This window comes from Colletotrichum fructicola (genome assembly GCF_000319635.2).
Source record: "Colletotrichum fructicola Nara gc5 chromosome Unknown KSG_Nara_v1_contig08, whole genome shotgun sequence".
Lineage (NCBI taxonomy): Eukaryota > Fungi > Ascomycota > Sordariomycetes > Glomerellales > Glomerellaceae > Colletotrichum > Colletotrichum fructicola.
In genome coordinates, this window is record NW_027094058.1 from 3,609,699 (window position 1) to 3,628,267 (window position 18,569).

Below are 18,569 nucleotides of genomic sequence, written 5' to 3' on the forward strand. Positions count from 1 at the left end.
ATTCACAGAAATTGAAGATGGTATATCAGCTAAAAGGCTATCCCCGACTCGCCAATTTGATGGCAAAGGAGAATGAGGTTGCCATTTTTCGTCGATTCGATCACCTGAACTTCCTGAGCCTTCTCTCACTGCAGTCGGAGATCATTCAGCTCGAAGTGGAACTACGAATTGTGTCGAGAGTGGATGACGATGAGGCACAGCGTGGCCTATCGATAGATACCTCGCAATACGCTAAGAACTTCAAGATTTTACGAGAAAGTGGCTCTTCTCAATACACACTACTAGAAAAGCTCAGAGGAAGGTTACGAGAGTATAGTGAGTCCAGCTGCTAGCATCACTTAGCAGATATCAAAGAAGTTAGCATCAACCAAACAGGACCTAACAAATCCCCCAAAGACGATTTGGCCATTCAGCGTAAGTTCTTCATATGCCGAAGGCGGGAGTAGTCTGATAAAATGCAGTCTCGCAAGTGAATCAAATCGGACCTCCTGCAGGCTTCCAACTCGAGATGCTCAAGGACTGGCTCAGAGACCAGAAGCTGGATCATCCGTTTCTCCAGGGTCATGAAGCGCAGACCTGGGCTAGTGATGAGGCGCGGCTTTACATGTGTCTGAAACCGAAAATGCCAGAAGATGACTACTTCACCCGATTCGTTTCCAATTTCCTATTGCGATCCTACAACTACCTGCGACCGCGTCAAACCAGATACGGGGAAACTGTGGACGAGACTTCAGGTCACATCTCGTACGACAACCACTTGATACGAAGAATAAGCAATCTTGGCACCACGCTTGTAGCGTGCGTCATGCCGGTTTTGACGATCTTCGTCCTCAACATCGTACCCTCTACCAACCTTCGGATTCTCGTCACATCGATCTTTACGACTGTCTTCGCGCTCTTGATAGCCACTTTCAGCAATGCTAAGAAGGTTGAGATATTTGCTGCAACCGCCACGTACGTTCATGTTTTGACAGCTACTTTTAGGTCAAAACTGACAATGACAGATTTGCTACGGTTGAAGTAGTCTTCATTGGGAGTGCTATTGGCAGCAAGTAGGGCGCTGGAGCGAACACGTTTACTGTGGCTTTACTTTATGTCATCGTCGTCGTCTTCTTAGTCGTCACTTGTGTTCAGAAGTAATTTGTATCCTATACCTTTGTGTCCTTAGCCTGCGACCACCATGACAACAGCTTCAACCATCCCCTTTTAGAATAAAATATGTGGGGCATTTCCGCCCATCACGGTAACTCGAGTTTTCCTTCCATGGAAGTGAAACGCTGCGCTTTCCAAATCCACTCGTCTCTGGAATCGTAGAGATATTCTCCTGATCTCTCATTTAATCCCGTTTTCAAATTTTGCCAGCTACGGAAACCAGCCATTTAGTTATTATCCATCCCGCAACCCAATTCTTGATAATTTAAATCAAAGCAGCCTCCGACAAACAACGGAAATTGACAACATGGTCATCGAATTGATCTTCTTCATCGCTGTCGGAGCTTCAGTATTATGGATATTACATCGCACCTTCTTCCGACATCTCACGGCCCCAGACACTATTAATCCATTGGTCATTCTTTCACGCATCGCCTTCCGACACAAGCCGTCCGTCATAGAATACCTGCGACGCTTTGAGACCAAACTCTCCATGCCTGATCATATGCGCGTCATCGCCAACTGCCCGGAAGGCATGACGGATAATTACTAACAGATCACGATTCTTTTCGCCCTCGGCACGGTCTTTGTTTTCCTGATTACGATAGGTGGTGCCATTGCAGAGTACCTCTCGGCGAAGCCTTCGCAGAAGGCGTCCATTGTATATTTCTACGGCTTCTTCCTTGTATTTATGCTTTGCATATACCTAGCGTTTTGGTGTTGGGCCGGTGCTCACCACCGAGAGGGATTGGAAAGAGTATACGCCGAGACATCAGGTCCATCAGGTGTGGCAGAACGGCCAGCTATTGAGTAAGAAGCTTGCCCTTGTGGTTTTCTCACTGTCATTTTCTGTACTAACATCGGATTCCCAGACTACGACATGGGGTTGCAGATGCTCCAGGATCACACCTACTGTAGCTTGGAGGGTTGTCAATTTCGATTTCTCGAATATGAAGTGTCATCAGGAACGTAGAAGCATGTTGACTATCATACCTTTTGGCAAATTATTGGATTTAGGGATGAAAGCCAAACACCCTATCACAACATCAACAGGTAAAAGGTACCGCGGTGAATCTAGCGAATAGCAGACCCATACTAGCTACAAATAAGACCGCATAGATTTACCTTGTCTCAGCGGCTACATTTCCTAAATTGTTCTCCTTGGAATTTTGTCCCGGTTGGGAACAGCAGTCGGCTCTATCAGTGGAAAAAAAAAGGTTTCCCGCAACTCCATAACGTATCGATGCAGTGCCTCGGAAAAATTGCCATCTTGTGTGAGTATGCTTGGGCAGTGCAGATCTCCCGAAGGCATCTCCACTTTCTCAAAAAGACAGCTCCAAAGGACTCAGCCGCTGTTAGCAACTTGCCTCCGGTGTTCCTAACTCCCCGGGACAACGTCTTCGACGATAATTAGTTGAGTACGCGTTTTGATGAATATGACAACGCATGCAGTCCAGTCGCAGCCACTAAGCCTCCGCAGATCAGGGCATTTTGATCTCCTTTCAACAAGGCTTTAAATAAGATGAGTGGGTTGTTTGCGTTCATGTCAGGGGAACAAGTCGGCGTCTTCGCCTCATCGTTTCCCTCATTGAATGCATGTCGTTCTGCTCCCGTGGCTCACATCTCCAACCGCGCGTTCACTTTGCGTGGGTAGACGGCCAAGCCTCAAATGGTCCAGTGCAACCGAGGCAGAACCACCAGAAGAGCCCCTGTCTAGGTGCTAATGATTGTTCATGGGCCATGGCCAGAGAGGCAACATAGTCCGGAGCGCCTGCAGCTAGTCAGTGGCGTCGTAATCTATCAATATCTTTTAGATAACCTTGCCTGGAGTGATGATCAAGCGGGCAGGGGATCAACTCCGGTAACCTACATGTATACGTGGTCGGCGTGCTCATGATTTCTTTGAACTGGCTTCTAGATTACTTTGCGCATAGGGACCGCTGACCGACTCAAGTGAAACCTCCATTATGCGCTCTTTCCTCACTTTTGGTATAGGCGTTTTCGCCATCACGGTCTCTGCTCAGTTCCAGAACAGCACCAACACCACCGTGCCTACGGCTACGACGTTGAACGGGACATACTACGGAGGTAAGTAATTGTCTCTCTTAAAAACCTCACTCAAAATTTATTACACTCTAGATTAGGCTTGGTCGTGATGAGACGCAACTGATAGACGCGAATAGTTCACCATTCGAACTGGCATCAGGACTTCTTCGAGGGTATCCCCTACGCCCAGCCACCGACCGAAAGCCTGCGTTTCCGCGACCCTCAATCACTGAACACGTCTTGGACTGGACAGAGAAATGCGGCCGTTCTCGGATTCATGTGCTACGGCTACGGCGCCACACAGATGGTCCTGGGCCAGTTCATCTCCGAAAACTGCCTGACTCTCAACGTCTATCGCCCCTCCAACGTCTCCTCATCCAAGGGCTTGCTGCCGGTCGCAGTCTATATCCACGGTGGTCTCTTCGAGCATGGAACCGGGAGAGATCCACGGTACAACATGACCTCTCTCCTCCAGGTCGGTGTGCAGAACGGGCAGGAGTTCATCGGCGTTACCCTCAACTACCGTCTTAGCTACTGGGGCTTCCTGTACGGAAACGAAGTCGCCAATGAGGGGGTCGCGAACCTTGGCTTGAAAGACCAGCGCCTCGCTCTCCAGTTCTTGAAGGAGAATATTGAAGCCTTCGGCGGTGACCCTGAAAGGATCACCATCTGGGGTCAGGAAGCAGGTGCTTTCAGCGCTGGGCTCCAGCTCCTCGCGTACGGTGGCCGGGATGACGGCCTCTTCCAGGGCGCCATCCTGCAGAGCGGCAGTCCGACTCTGATGTGGCCGTCCGTTACCGCCGACGAGTGGCAGCCTCTGTATGACCAATTCGTCAACGCGACTAATTGCTCCACCTCGACGAATACCCTCGACTGCCTGCGCAGTGTTGATGCCGACATTCTCTCGAGCGTCTTCGACAGTGACATAACTACGGATGACCACCCGAACCCCGTTGTCGATGGCGACTTCAGTCAAGACGTCGGGTCCAAGGAGATGCAGGCTGGACACTTTGTGCGAGTGCCGTTGATACTCGGAACGACTCGCGATGAAGGCACTTGGCAGCAATACGTTGTTAAGAACATCAACACGACGGATGAGTTTCTGAACATGGTCCGGGATGACGGATTGAATGAGGACGCTGCCAACGAGATTGCCCGGCTGTATCCTGATGAACCGGATCAAGGTATCCCGGCTACGCTGGAAGGAAGGCCGGGGAACGAGACTGGGCTTGGGTACCAGTGGAAGCGTACGAGTGCTTATACTGGAGATATGATTATGCAGGCTGGACGACGGCTGGCAAGTCAAGTGGTATGTGCTGAACATTCCTGTGTCCTGAACACAAGGGTTTCTTGTTACTGACGATGTCACTTGTAGTGGGCTGGGAATGATGTCGCCGTCTACTCATACGTCTACGACGTCTTGTTCCATGCACACTGGTGGCAGACCGGTTCTCAGGAACAAGACGACATCGCCTTCCTTTTCCACAACGTGACGCTATCCGAAGCTCTCAGCCCCAGCGACCAAGCCGATCAGAAGGACACTTTTGAGCCGTTGAGTTACCTGATGTGCAGCATGTGGATAAGCTTTTTCCACACTTTGGACCCGAATAACCATCCGGGTGAGTGAAATCTCTTCCGACAAGCCAGGAAGGGTTCAAAGTTCGCATACTGACTTATTCTTCTTCCAGTGAACGGCACCAATGTTTGGCCCAAGTATAATGCCAGCAGCCCCGAAAACTTTGTCTTCGACGTCAACGCTACCGAGTTGAGTCGTTCTGAGACGGATGATTTCCGCAGTGAAGCCATGTCATATTGGATTGATCTATTCAGCACGAACGAATATCCGAAGTAAATAGTTTACCAGCTCACCATCTCATGTGTATGAGAACACAAAACTTCATCGTCTCTTCAACCCCAGGATGCAGCTGTTGTGGAGGTCCAGATCCTGGTCCTAGTCACCTTAGTGTCTTTCTATTGACCTCCTGTGATTCACATCTGTACAACTTGAAATTGAAAAACAGACATTATCATCAATTGGCAACGATCTCGAAATGCCACGAGTATTGTGGCGACATTTCATGACTTAAATCGAATCACAAAAAGAAAGCGATTGGCCTATCATAGACGTGCCCACTGTTGAGTCGTATTGCCAAGATCGCCAAGTCTTGGCACATGAGAACGTTCCTGGATCAGGCAGGTCGCGATACGACGCTGATGAAGCCAGCCTCTCTGATCTTTCTAAGCTTCCTTATTGAGCCTCTCGTCCCGGGATAGCGGCGCTGCCCAGAGGCTCGTGGCAATGAATTGAGTCAATCGATCCTGTCAACCTTGAACCTGGGACTCCAGACTCCCGCCGGGTTTAATTTTGACTTCCCGCGTCATTGGTTCGTGGATCCAGTTTACCGTTGAAAGCCGCACCACCGCAAAAGTGCCAGCATCATCAGCTTCCTTATCTATTGCCTTGGCGCGATCACGCGAGATGGTGCTGCATGCATGTGCGACCCAGTTGAGGGGCAACGCTCCTCGCACCACATGCTTTGCGCAATTCGAAAATGGGCGCTTCTTCGTTTCCCTGTGCCGTCATTGAAGATGTCGGATTGGCCAGAATTCTCTGTCAACCGCAAAGGTGAGGTGCGTGCCTAAACTACCCTGGTAGAAGGCAAGTCGACGAAAAATACAAAACCAGAGCCATCCCGCTCCTCTTGCCCTCCGCCAGGTTTTCCTCACCGACCATTCACCAACCGCCCAACATGAGAACGGCCGCCCTCACTCTCGCACTGCCGGCCCTGGCCAGCGCCGCCAAGTGCAAGCCCTACGTCGACTCCGAGTCCCTCCAGGAGCTGATCACCATCGAGGATCTACTTGCCGGCTCCCAGAAGCTCCAGGACATCGCCGATGCCCACGAGGGCAACCGCGCCTTTGGTGGTGGTGGCCACAATGCCACCGTCGACTGGCTCGTCGAGGAGCTCGAGAAGCTCGACTACTTCGACGTTTACAAGCAGCCCTTCACTGAGGCTTTCGCAGGCTCCAAGGCAACTCTGACCGTGGCAGGCGCCGCCGTCGATGCGCGACCTATGACCTTCACGCCTGCTGGAGACGTTACCGGCGCCAATCTGGTCAATGTTGCGAACCTTGGCTGCGAGGAGGCCGACTACCCCACCGAGGTCTCTGGTGCCGTCGCGCTCATCTCCAGAGGATCCTGCAACTTTGCCGTCAAGGCCACTTTGGCCAAAACCGCTGGTGCTGTTGCTGCCATCGTCTACAATAACGCCGAGGGTGCTCTGTCGGGAACTTTGGGCGAGCAGTCGGATGCTTACGCCCCGGCTGTCGGCATCACCCAGGCCGAGGGCCTCGCTTTCGTTGAGAAGCTCGCGGCTGGCGAAGCGATCACTCTTGACCTCAATGTCATTTCCATTATTGAGGACCGTGTCAACTACAACGTCATTGCTGAGACGCGTGGCGGAGATCACGACAACGTCCTCATGATCGGCGGCCACTCCGACTCTGTTTTCGCTGGACCTGGTATCAAGTAAGTTACTGCCACCTGTATTGTCTTCATTACCCTTGATTGTTCGTGTTCATCCTCGTCGTTCGCGGTCGTACCTTTTATCAGCCACCAACATTGTCAGCAAATGCTAACCCTTCTTTCTCCAGTGACGATGGCTCCGGTACCGTTGGTGTCCTCACCGTTGCCAAGGCCCTGATCAACTTCGAAGTCAAGAACGCTGTCCGTCTCGGCTTCTGGGGCGCCGAGGAGTACGGCAAGCTCGGTTCCTACTTCTATGTCAAGCAGCTCAACGGCTCTGAGGAGGAGGTTTCCAAGATCCGCGCCTACCTCAACTTCGACATGATTGCCTCCCCGAACCCCAAGCTCGCCATCTACGACGGAGATGGAAGCGCCTTCAACTTCTCCGGCCCCGCTGGTTCTGATGTCATTGAGAAGGACTACGAGGAGTTCTTCGAGAGCAAGGGCCTGGGACACGTCCCCACTGAGTTCAACGGTCGCTCTGATTATGCCGCGTTCATCGAGAATGGTATCCCCAGTGGTGAGTTTGCCCACATGAAGAATCCGAGGTTGGCGAATTCATACTAATGGTGCACCGTAGGTGGTCTGTTTACTGGCGCTGAGGGGCTCAAGACTGAGGAGGAGGCTAAGCTCTTCGGTGGAGAAGTTGGTGTCGCCTACGATGTCAACTACCACCTGATTGGCGATGACATCACGAATCTGGACAACGATGCCTACCTTGTCAACACTCAGGCCATTGCACACAGCGTTGCCAAGTACGCGATGAGCTGGGAGACCATTCCCCCCGTCAGCCAAAAGAAGCGCAGATACGCCGCCGACGTTGCTCGCCACCTCAAGCGTGCTGCGGAGCTGACCGGCCACTCTCATGACGGGCCTTGCGGTGGTGGCTCACACTTCTAAGCAAGTGGGATGATGAATAATATGAGTAGCTGAGTATTATGACTAGAGCAGCATAATTCAATAAGAATACATAATGATTTCATGAGAGACTTTGCATCCCAACACTCCGTGACATCGACTCGCCAGTGCACCAGTTGCACCAAGGATTTCTAATTGTTTGTTCTTGGTGGCTACTCTGATCTTTCAATGATCTCAGGCCGAAAGACACCTCGTTAGATTGATAGTACATGTAAATCCGCCACCCCCCGCGTGAGATGATAAGTTGTACTCTCCCATCCTTGATCTTGGAGAATACATGCTACTTAAGAGATACCGACTAAAATGGACTTCACCGCCATATACCACCACCCTCTCGCCCGTACCCGCTTTCCTTGATACCTCCAAAGGGACTTTCGCAGGCACTCAGACTACCAACGTTGATGCTGACCATGCCCGTATCTAGCGCTTCTGCGATACGCCAACTACGAGAGATACTCTCGGTTATAACGAAGCTTCCGACGCCGACATTTGAGCTGTTCGCCAGTGTAATCGCCTCGCTTTCGTCCTCGAACTGATATAGTCCTAGGACGGGAGCGAACACTTCCTTACGGGTGGTGATCATTTCCTGCTTCATGTTGGTCATCAACGTAGGTTGTATGAAATTGCCGCCCAGCTCAGGTAGCAAAGAACCTCCTAAAATGACTACCGCTCTCGACGTTTTGCATCTGTTGAATGATTGGTATTTGACAATACGTTCAGAAGTAAAATGGTATAAACCTTTTATGTACGACAAGGCCTTCTGAAGCTCGCCCTGATGCGTCAATGGCCCAACGTTGACGCCTGCTTGAAACCCGAGGCCAACCTTGAGTTGTTGCATTCTTTCACTCACCTTCAGAGAGAACTCATCATAGATGCCCTTCTGAACAAATACCTGGTTGGCCGTCACACAAGTCTGCCCGGAATTGCGAATTTTTGCGACCATCAGAGTCTCTACCGCGCGATCAAGGTCTGCATCTTCGCTTACGATAAGCGGGTTAGTGCTTCCAAGTTCGAGAGAGAGCTTCTTAAGAGTTTGACCGCACTGTTCGGTAAGTAGCTTCCCAACGCGGGTGCTCATGGAGAAGCTAATCATTTGGACTTTTTGGCTGTTGCAGAATGTCTCCCCAGCCCCAGAAACCCTGTTCGCATTCAAGATGAATTTGATAGAACCGTGAGAAAATCCAGCATCCTGGGCCAACACCCCCTGCGCAATACAGCTCAACGGCCTCTCGCCTACAGGGTTGCAGACAGTCGTACACCCGGGAGATAGAGCAGTCCCAGCTTTGCGAGCGATCATGGCTATGGGAAAGTTCCACGGTGCAAGCAGGGCAGCGACGCCTAGGGGCTGCTTTATGGTCAGGATGCGTTGTCCGGTGTTGGCTGCGGGGACGACTTGGCCGTATGTTCGCTCCGCCTCGCCGGCAAACCACTCAAGGAATGAGGCTCCGTAGGCCGTCTCCGCTCTAGCCTTAGCGAGACTCTTCCCGTGTTACAGCGTCAAGATAAAGGCTACCTTAAGTATCAATGTGGTCGAGGCACAGCAGTTTTCACCGTCACAGCCACCGTGCTCTCTCTCTCGCCAAAGTTTGTTTGGAAGATCTGAAATATTCGTGTGCTGCATAGAAAGCATTCTAGGTATCTTCGGCGTCCATCTCGGGCAGTTTTCCATCTCGGGCAGTTTTGCTGAAGTCTCCAACATTGCTGGGTTGACAACATCGAATGTCTTCTCATCGATCCCCGAGACCTATTGGCCATTCACGAAGCCGTTGTTCTGCAGAAGGTCCCTGCGAGACACGTCCGATAGGCTTTTGAACGCCATCTTGGCGTGTCTTCTTGGGTTTACACTGCCAAACCGCAAGTGTTCTCGCGAAGCAACGGACAAGCTAACAAGCGAATCGACCGCGAAAAATGGGAGCTGTAGATCATAGGACTACTCTAGACGTTCAAGAATGTGAAGAAATCATCGTGAGATAAGGTACTGCCTCGAGCGATGATGGGTTATTCCAAAGCTCGTATGATATCTCAAGGAAGTCTTGAAAGATATGGACCGTTGGAATTCATTGCTAATATGCTTTTCTCTCCGCATCATGTTGTTTTTCCCCATTGTCCGTGGCGTAAAAAAGGGTCAATAGGCGACGGGGGGCCGGCTCGTCGGAGAACGTCATCGTAAGAGAAGGAGAGCGCAGATGTCCACGGAATGCTGAGCAGACCGCATCAAGAGGTACGTTCTAATTATTTGACAGACATATGTCACATAAATATTAAATACTAGTCAGGAAGCTAAATAGATGAGATGGCCATTGAAGGACTAGGCGCAGTGTGATGCTATCCACCGAGCGCTCATAGCATCTAATACCAACGCCTCAGCAGTACAGAGCGAAATAGCAGACGCAGGTCATATCAACTTGATCTCGCATGGTGGGTCGGTATCGCTCAACGTAAAGAGACTGTGCTTCATCATCACCCATGGTGACCGAGGGTTCGAGACGAATTCAAGAATAAGCTTAAATAAACCCTACCTACCTTATCAACGTTACCACAATGTTCCATGCCTTTCTTAAAAAAGGTCAGAATTGGTCATCTCCGACCCAGTGAGAGCATGCCGTTTTTTTTTTTTTTTTTTCAATGCGGCGGCTAATGACTTGCTGTAAAATAGCCTTTGAACATAGGGCTCTACATTAGGATATCGGGTTTTCAACTACAGATCTGCAGTGTCATTAACACCTGGGAGCTTGCTTGGATGACCGCCATAGAATTAGTTGACGATTTGGTCGACGGGCAATAAAAATTGAGCACCTACGCCACTAAATCGTTCCGGTGCGACCGGATCACCCGCCGCCCGAAGATCCCGCGATCCGGGAGACCGGGGTGAGCCAGGTCTAGAACAAACACGTCACGATTCAGACCCCTGGTGCGCGTACGAAGTACGACTTACCAGTAAGGGCGTCCTTTGCTACGGATACTTGGCACGACCTCAGTAGCGAGACTTGGCAACATGAGCACCTAATGAAGGATCAGCGCGCTGTGAAACAGCTGGCTAACCTGATGTCCAATGATGCCCTGGCCCCTGTCGACGGGTAATGAGCTGTCATTAGAGCCGGTGGGCCCGGGACCAGCCGCCCCTGCAGACTGCTAACTGATAGGAATCAGAGGACTCCAAACGGGCACGCATTGGTGCGCCCTCCAGCCCTGCAGTCGATCAGGGGGAGCGCCACGCTTCCTTATCAGTTGCCCACTTCACAACAAGCTTTCCTCTTCCTGCATGGCTAATCCTTTCTTTCTCCCATCCGAAGTGCCGGCGCATTACGGCAGGCAGTCAGACTGACTTCTAACGACCGAATTATCCGAGAAGCTGTCCGCGCTTTTGTTTGCTCGCGTGACTTGCGCACAACATCACTACCGCTGTGGTGAGCATCGGCAGCGATGGCATGGCAATCATGGGAGAAGTTCAAGGCTGACCATCCTGCCACGGCGGACCGCATGGTTGAATCATGGGCCGCCGTCCGGCCGTATCTACCACCGGTGAACTTCATCACTGTTCACTACGCCTACTTCATACTAGTCGGGCTCATCTTTGCCGGCATCTTTCACGGAATCTCGAACCCGGCCAACAGCGTCAGCTTCATCGATAGTCTTTTCCTCGTCATCTCCGCCTTTACGACATCCGGACTCAACACGGTCGATATCAGCAAACTCAGTACCGCCCAGCAGGCTATCATCGCCTTGATGATGATTCTTGGCAGCCCCGTCTTCGTCTCCATCTTCACCATCTGGCTCCGCGCCCGCGTTTTTGAGAAGCGCTTCGAGGACATCGTCGAGGCCGAGAGAAACAGGAGGATCAAGAAGACTGGCACCATAGTTGGCATGGCTGGAGCCATGATTGGTCTCCCTGTCATGTCGTCGTTCAAGGGGACCAAGCGGAAGCAAAAGAAGGGCAGACACGAGCGGCAGGCCGAGGCAGATGCCTTTCAGCTCACGGGGTATAAATCCCGTGAGAAGGGCCACGACCGAAGCCAAAGCCAGCCCGCCAATCAAGAATCCGCACCATCCGGCATGCTGGAGCCCATCGAGGAGGGCCAGAGGCTCAATCTCTCCACCAGCTCCACCGAGCCGCTCTCGCCCAAGTCGAATGCCACCCCCAGGCGGAGGCCTTTCAGTCGCGATTCAGGCCGGGTGTCGATTTCAGAAGGCTTCGATTTCAAGACGTTCATACACGAGAACAAGACTTCAATCGGCAGGAACGGCCAATTTTTTGACCTCACGGAGGAACAGCGCGAATACCTGGGTGGTGTCGAATATCGAGCCCTCAAGATTCTCTTTACCATTGTCTGCGTCTACTTTGTCCTCTGGCAGCTGCTTGGGGCCATCACGCTAGGCGCCTGGTCATACACGCACAGCCAGAGCATAACGGCCGTCAATTCTCAAAACTCTTGGTGGGCTGGCATCTTTCTCGCCATCTCTTCGTTCAACAACGCTGGAATGACGCTCCTCGACGCAGGCATAGCAGCTTTTGACAACGACGCCTTCGTCTTGACTATTGTCACCATCCTTTCCCTGGCTGGAAATGCTGCGTTCCCTGCGTTCCTCAGAGCAACCGTGTACTTCTGCAGGTTTGTTTTGAAGATGTGTGTTGATGAAGACGAGCACGTCGTCTGGAAGGAAGCTTTCGATTTCATCCTCAAGTACCCTCGTCGTCTGTACATGATGATGTTCCCTGCCAAGGCCAATTTCGTTTTTGTCACCATGTTCTCCACTATCGCGGTCATGGACTGGGTCTTGTTGGTGGTTCTCAGCATCGGCAACTCTGCTATTGAGGCTTACCCGGTTGGGAAGCGAGTTGGACTGGCCCTCTTTCAGGCACTGGGTAAGTCGCCAAAGGTTATGTTTTGGTCTAGAGATTAACCCTGTCTTTAGCTATTCCCTCCTCAGGTTTTGGGGTTGTTGGCGTGTCAAGCCTCTATTTCGACGTTCTGGTTCTGTGGGTCATCGTAATGTACATTTCCGCATATCCCGAGATCATAGTCATGCGAAACTCAAATGTAAATGTGATTCCGAGTCTAGCTGAGGCCTGTGCATCTCGCTAACATGAATCAAGGTGTACGAAGAACGGTCGCTAGGAATCTACACCACGGAACCTGAAAAGCCTGAGGACCCAGACGCAACTGCCAACGAGTCAACAGATGAGCTCCTGCCAACCTTTGCTGAACCGGCGTTTGGCCATGCTCTTGGGCCAGAGCAAACAGCAGTCTCCGCATCGGGCGTGTCATTGTCGCAAGTAAAGTCCCATTTTTCCACCAAGCCTGTCAAGAGGATAGCCGCCATCGGCCGGCGCGGTACCTCCTTCGTGGGCAAGCAGATCCAGAGCAGGATGAACAACTTCCAGGGCGTGGGCGTGACGGCGAAGCCGCGGCTCAAGCGTTCTGCTGCCATAAACTTCGACAACCCGAACGCGGGCTCCGCCTCTACACCCGAGGGCCACGTGAGCCTCGTATCGCAGCACCTCCGAGGGCAGCTGTCGCACGACATCTGGGCCATCGCCTTCTCACTGTTCCTAGTCACCCTGATCGAGACGTCCCATTCGATCGCGGACCCGCGCTCATACAGCGTCTTCAATTTCTTGTTCGAAATTGTGTCCGGGTACACCAACATCGGACTGTCCATCGGCCTGCCGGGCCACTCGTTCAGTTTCGCGGGCGGCTGGTACACGGGTTCAAAACTGGTCATGATCCTGATGATGATCCGTGGCAGACACAGAGGCCTTCCGGTCGCGCTGGACCATTCCGTCAAGCTGCCTGGGTGGGATAATGTTAAGAAGCAGAATGAGGACGCTGAGATCAGACGGAGTATAAGTAGGAGTCGAACTGGGTTGACGATATAGACTTTTGAATAGACTTTGCTCTTAGACGAGTGGTAGACAAAATAGATTTCGTTTCATCCTCGAAACTACTAGTGTTATGCTACCGGCTCGAAATCCTTCGTAACTTGCTTAAACATGACCGCTTTCAGATTGGATCGGGTTGGCGTCGGCGCGGGTATGCGTAAGAAGAATTGAAGTGGGTAACACAGTCTGACAGTAAACTGCTCTCCTGCAGGCTTTACGTGTGCTACGGCATTACTAAAACACACATGCATTTTGAGCTCTCATTTTCGGCCCAATCTGCATGAAAGTACCTTTCAATCAATTGAATGTGCAGTTCTTTTCCTAATCAGTCAGGCTTGCAGTTGCGTTTCAACGTATGATGCAGGAGTCCGAGATCGCGAGCTGCTCGCGCTTGAGGCTGGCCAATCAATCCCGGCCACAGGGCAGCACATTGCAGGTTTGATGCAGATGAAGCGCAATATACATGCAGAAGATGCATAACCAACTTGCAACGCCGTACTACATTAATTTTGGTCAAAACGCTGTAATTGGGCATCATTCATGCCCAAACGTCCTGTGCCGCACCCATCTTGGTGTATATCCAAGGCCACCTCCAGTCGCCGTTGCCGTCATTACTTTACTGGAATTTTGATCACCTACTTACTGATTCGAACCATATTATCAAATCCCCGCCCATTGAGCCTTTGTAAGCGATTGTCATTGCTGCTGTATTCCAGAACTTTAAGTTTGAACCACTCTGCGTCGAAGAAATCCAACAAGATTTGACGTCAAGATGGGCTGCTGCGATCCGTTGCTAGCAGTTCTTCGGCCTGGGAGAGTGAAGGCCGATGCAGATTCAAACGAAAGACCTCCAAAGGTAGCTCATAGCAGGCAGGCTTCTCCCGAGGTTGGGAACTCAACTTACAACCGTGGTGCAGTCACTCGCCAGGAACAGATAGGGAACCAGCATACCACTGGAGACAGTATCGGCGAGAACGGAGTGGGATGTCTACATCAACACCGGAATTTTGGAAATTCCGAAGCCCTCTGGCAGCGAGCATACGATAAACTTGAGCGCGACAATCCAGACTTGGTCAAGCAATTCAAGACGCTCTTCATCCACATTGCTGAACCGACGAACTCTAACGGCAACAACGAAATCGAAGGGAATAGAGAGACCCTGAGTGAAGAAGCTGTCCGATGTGCCATTGCGAAGGGCCTGGAACGTATCGAGGAGTATGATGCTGTGATGGAAGCTGCAGGCGAAGTTGTGGACATCATACTGGGGTGCAAGGACCTCATCTCCGTAGCCCTCACTGCAGTTCCACAAGTCGCCGCGGTGTGGACAGGCATGACATTGGTGCTTCAGGTAAATCCGAATCTGCTCCGAGAATATCGTTGTGTGAAATGGAAGAGAAGATAAGGCCACTGATGCATGGTTCCACAGGGCTTCTCGAACGCAGCAGCGCAATCGGTAGTGAACCGCGAAGGAATCTTGTATGTTGCATCGCTCGTCCATTGGTACTGCCAGCTGTTTGTCGTTTGGGCCAACAACGGGCAAGACCAAAGCGAGAACCTTCTTGTCCAGCTCCGAGGACAATTTGTTGAGCTGTACAGCAAAACAATCGAATATCAGATGCGAAGTGTGGTTCTGTACTACAGAAATCGATTCATTCGGGCACTCCGTGGCGCTATGAGAATCGACGCGTGGGAAGCTACGTTGGAGCGCATAAGGCAGGACGAGAAGGAATTGTACCGCCGGCTGCAGCCTTACCACGAACAGAGGGCAACGTTTCATCTCAAAGACATTCGAAAAGGTATGAACGACATGTTGAACCTCATGGAAAGCTCGCAAACATGGAAAATAAGCAAGATGATTGGATCCTTCAATCTGGAAGGCTTGGAGTACGAGAGATTCAAAAACGAGAACCCTGACGAAGAACAAAACACCTGCGACTGGTTCTTGGAAATGAACGATGTCAGATCCTGGGACAAGGGTCTACTACTTCTGACAGCTGTTCCCGGCCAGGGAAAGTCTGTTCTCGCTCGGTTCCTTGCAAAGCGCTGGGCGAAGGAGGGCACCGTATGCCACTTCTTCTTCAAAGATGACAGCCGCGTGAGAAAGAAGTCTTCTAATGCATTTTGCGCCTTGCTGCATCAACTTCTTATGCAGCATCCATATGTCGCGAGCATCAAGGAGGTACATGAAAAAATCACCAGAGAGGGTGTTGGGCTCTATACCTCAACATGGGAACTCTGGGAAATTCTCAGAGTGGTATTGAGACGGATCGATGACACCGTCACAATTATCTTCGACGCCCTTGACGAATGCCAGGATGACCAGAATGGTCTATTGGAATTCCTGCGGTCATTTCGCGAGACTGGCATCGGCACAACTAAGATCCTAGCCACCTCCCGGGCAATCCATCAGATAACAGAGCATATCAACTGCAACGCCGAAAACTCCCCCGGAAATTTCATACTTATCGATCTCAGCCAGCACCAGACGGAATTCTTACCCGTGATCAATAAGGTTGTCGACAATTGGGTAGAAGGATTTCCAAACTAGACTGAGCAGCTGCAGGAAAAGGTCAAGATCGAACTGAAGGGCGACTGCTCGCAGCATACGTTCATTTGGCTCCGTCTAATCTTCAGTGTTTTGAAATCCCACAGGACGCAGACTTTGAGCGATGACCAGTGGCTAGCGCTTATCAAAAGCGCATCCGACATTGATGCCACGTACGAAAAGCTGCTCGCCTCGGTCGACGCCGTGGTGGTTGACGATGTCAAGTTGTTGTTCAGTCTAATCATGGCCGCTGCCGAACCCCTCACGGTTGCCGAGGTCAACGCGGCGCTGCATATCTGCAAAGGAAAGGATCCTGGTGGTGTCTATATGAGCAATGACAAGCTCATGAAGAAATGGATCAATGACAACACCGCCTTTTTGACCACAATTTCTGCGGAAACAGACGGCAGGGTCCAGTTCATCCACCAGACGGCCAGGGAATTTCTCAGGAAGCTCGAATCACCAGAAAAAGAAGTAACTGGAGCACACGTTGACGTTAGCGGGAGTAGCAGTGTCTCACCTTCGACTTTCAAGCGGTTTACGACTGAAAAGCAGGCTCATATCGCCATGTTGGATGCATGCGAAAACTCCCTTCTGTACCAGACTCGACAGTGGAAGGATGAGAAGAATCGGCGTAGCAGAAACGATCAGAAAGACGCTGGACGGCTGCACATCAAGGACTTCGCGTTGGACACATATCACCAGAGGGGTTTCTTGGACTATGCCCTGAGGTTTTATGCCTTTCACTTCGACAAGTTAGGCATTGAAGATCAATGTTACCCGACCAATGGGGGTCTCTGTTATCCGTTGGGGACCCAGGGTCCCCTCACAAACACTCCAATGGCAGCCATTACATCGGGCAACGCTAACAGGCTCTTGCCGGCTGTGCGAAGCCAGCATTTTGCTTGGTCTCAACTTGGACAGATGTCATTGCGGCAAAGGGGGTCAATTCGTGTGCCCGAGGTGTACTGCGTGATTCGACTGGGGCATACGCTTTTCACCATAACGGAGTACGTCAATGAAAGGTTGGGGATTGTGATCCCCGCCTGGCCGCCCTCGGACCTATTACCATGGGTTGCCCCAGCTATCAGACTATTTCTGTCTTTTGAGATCCCAAACGACATGCCACTCGGACCGATGAGAGACAAAGATGAACCCTTTGCTGGTCTGATCGAGCATCCTCTTTTCTTCGAGGGTACGAGCGCCACTACTGGTCGTACGTTTCTTTCGGTGGAGGATCTTGAGATTTTCATTAATGAGGTTTGTCTGCTGCTGTTCATACTGTTTCATACTGTACTTTACAATTCATGTTCAGCTAACTCTATCCGAATGAAACTCGCTAGAGCTTACACAGTAACCCGTCCCAGCCCCTGAAGCTTGGCCCTAGTCACCTCATTTTCACTCAGTTAACCGCACACACCATACGTGTTGCGAATAGCGACAATAGCGGCGACGGCGATGTAACTTATGTCGTTGACTTTCAGGATGCCTGTATCTTGCCGCTTTGTTTCTTGGCCTATTTGCGACAAGAAACGGCACCTCTAAGCATCATGACCGCTTGGCAACCTCTGTGGGGCGGCGACCTGTTGAGTTCGCTGGGCGATTCCCAACTTGTCGTAGACAGCGCTCTGACTAACACTTTGGAAAGGGTAGCTGAGAAACTTGAAGAAATGGGTAGCGAGAAAAAGATGTTACATGAGCAGCAATTGGGCCAGCTTAGGGGCAACTCGTCTCTCACTTAAGGACAACTGGAGAAAGGCTGTGAAGGCTCGGAGAGCAGAATGCGCGAACACAACTGGCTCGTCAAGAACCTGGGCGACATATTTAAAGGCCTTGGAGGCTTGAAGTTTGGACCGACGTATGTTCGTAGAGCATCTATAGATCTTCGAAATAGGTCTCTCTTGCCCCCTCATTGCTCCACAATGACAAGAACCAATCCACTGACTGCAGGCTGAGAACACGAATAGATACCCTCGCTATGTATTGCGTATTCTATCAACACACATAATCAAGGTGTAGAAACTAAGCAAGAGCCGCGTGTTAGCTTACGCCAAGCAAAGTGCTGATTAATACATTTACTGTCGGGCAGTTGCGGGCACAGCATTTCGCCATGGATGTTGCGGACTTCGGATGTCGAAGACATATTGGTCTTAATTGTTCTTACAGCAACAGGTCTGTTCCCACCATTGGCGAGAGCAAGCAGCCTGGGTGTTTCGAACTATTTAAAAGGTGTTGCTGAGTGGAAATCTCTTGACCATCGCAAACCCAAATGGGCGCCATCTCAGAGAATGAAGAATCTCACCTTCAACCTGACAATGAGGCACTGATACTCAATGGCATGTCTGACTTAAGGAGAGCCAGACCAGTCTGACTCCCAGTCATCGCCTGGCTATAATCTGTCTTGCACCGATTCGAACAGAATACGTCTTGGTGGAAGGACGACGGATAAGGTGCAAGCGCGGTCAAAACCGTTCAAAGTCGCAGACGAAAGCGGAGGCGAA

General features: G+C 51.1%; 4 protein-coding genes across 4 annotated transcripts; all 4 read left to right on the forward strand.

Annotated features, from left to right (window-relative positions):
• Positions 1-17: 17 nt before the first annotated feature.
• CGGC5_v014088 (uncharacterized protein) lies at positions 18-1,056 on the forward strand (the record flags this gene model as incomplete). The annotated part of the gene is made up of 4 exons (XM_032024891.1): positions 18-315; positions 397-414; positions 462-954; positions 1,005-1,056. The coding sequence occupies 4 exons, from the start codon at positions 18-20 to the stop codon at positions 1,054-1,056; spliced, it is 861 nt and encodes a 286-aa protein (XP_031878468.1).
• A 2,063-nt stretch (positions 1,057-3,119) lies between these two features.
• On the forward strand, positions 3,120-5,050 carry CGGC5_v014089 (putative secreted lipase; the record flags this gene model as incomplete). Its single annotated transcript, XM_032024892.1, has 4 exons — positions 3,120-3,240; positions 3,336-4,507; positions 4,574-4,817; positions 4,887-5,050. The coding sequence occupies 4 exons, from the start codon at positions 3,120-3,122 to the stop codon at positions 5,048-5,050; spliced, it is 1,701 nt and encodes a 566-aa protein (XP_031878467.1).
• Positions 5,051-5,948: 898 nt separating this feature from the next.
• On the forward strand, positions 5,949-7,624 carry lap2 (putative leucine aminopeptidase 2; the record flags this gene model as incomplete). The annotated part of the gene is made up of 3 exons (XM_032024893.1): positions 5,949-6,727; positions 6,853-7,244; positions 7,305-7,624. The coding sequence occupies 3 exons, from the start codon at positions 5,949-5,951 to the stop codon at positions 7,622-7,624; spliced, it is 1,491 nt and encodes a 496-aa protein (XP_031878470.1).
• Positions 7,625-11,065: 3,441 nt separating this feature from the next.
• trk1 (Potassium transport protein 1) lies at positions 11,066-17,810 on the forward strand (the record flags this gene model as incomplete). Its single annotated transcript, XM_032024896.1, has 8 exons — positions 11,066-12,506; positions 12,557-12,681; positions 12,738-13,491; positions 14,296-14,379; positions 14,441-14,871; positions 14,950-16,035; positions 16,087-17,328; positions 17,412-17,810. 8 exons carry the CDS (start codon positions 11,066-11,068, stop codon positions 17,808-17,810), a joined length of 5,562 nt encoding a protein of 1,853 aa, XP_031878452.1.
• Positions 17,811-18,569: the final 759 nt, after the last annotated feature.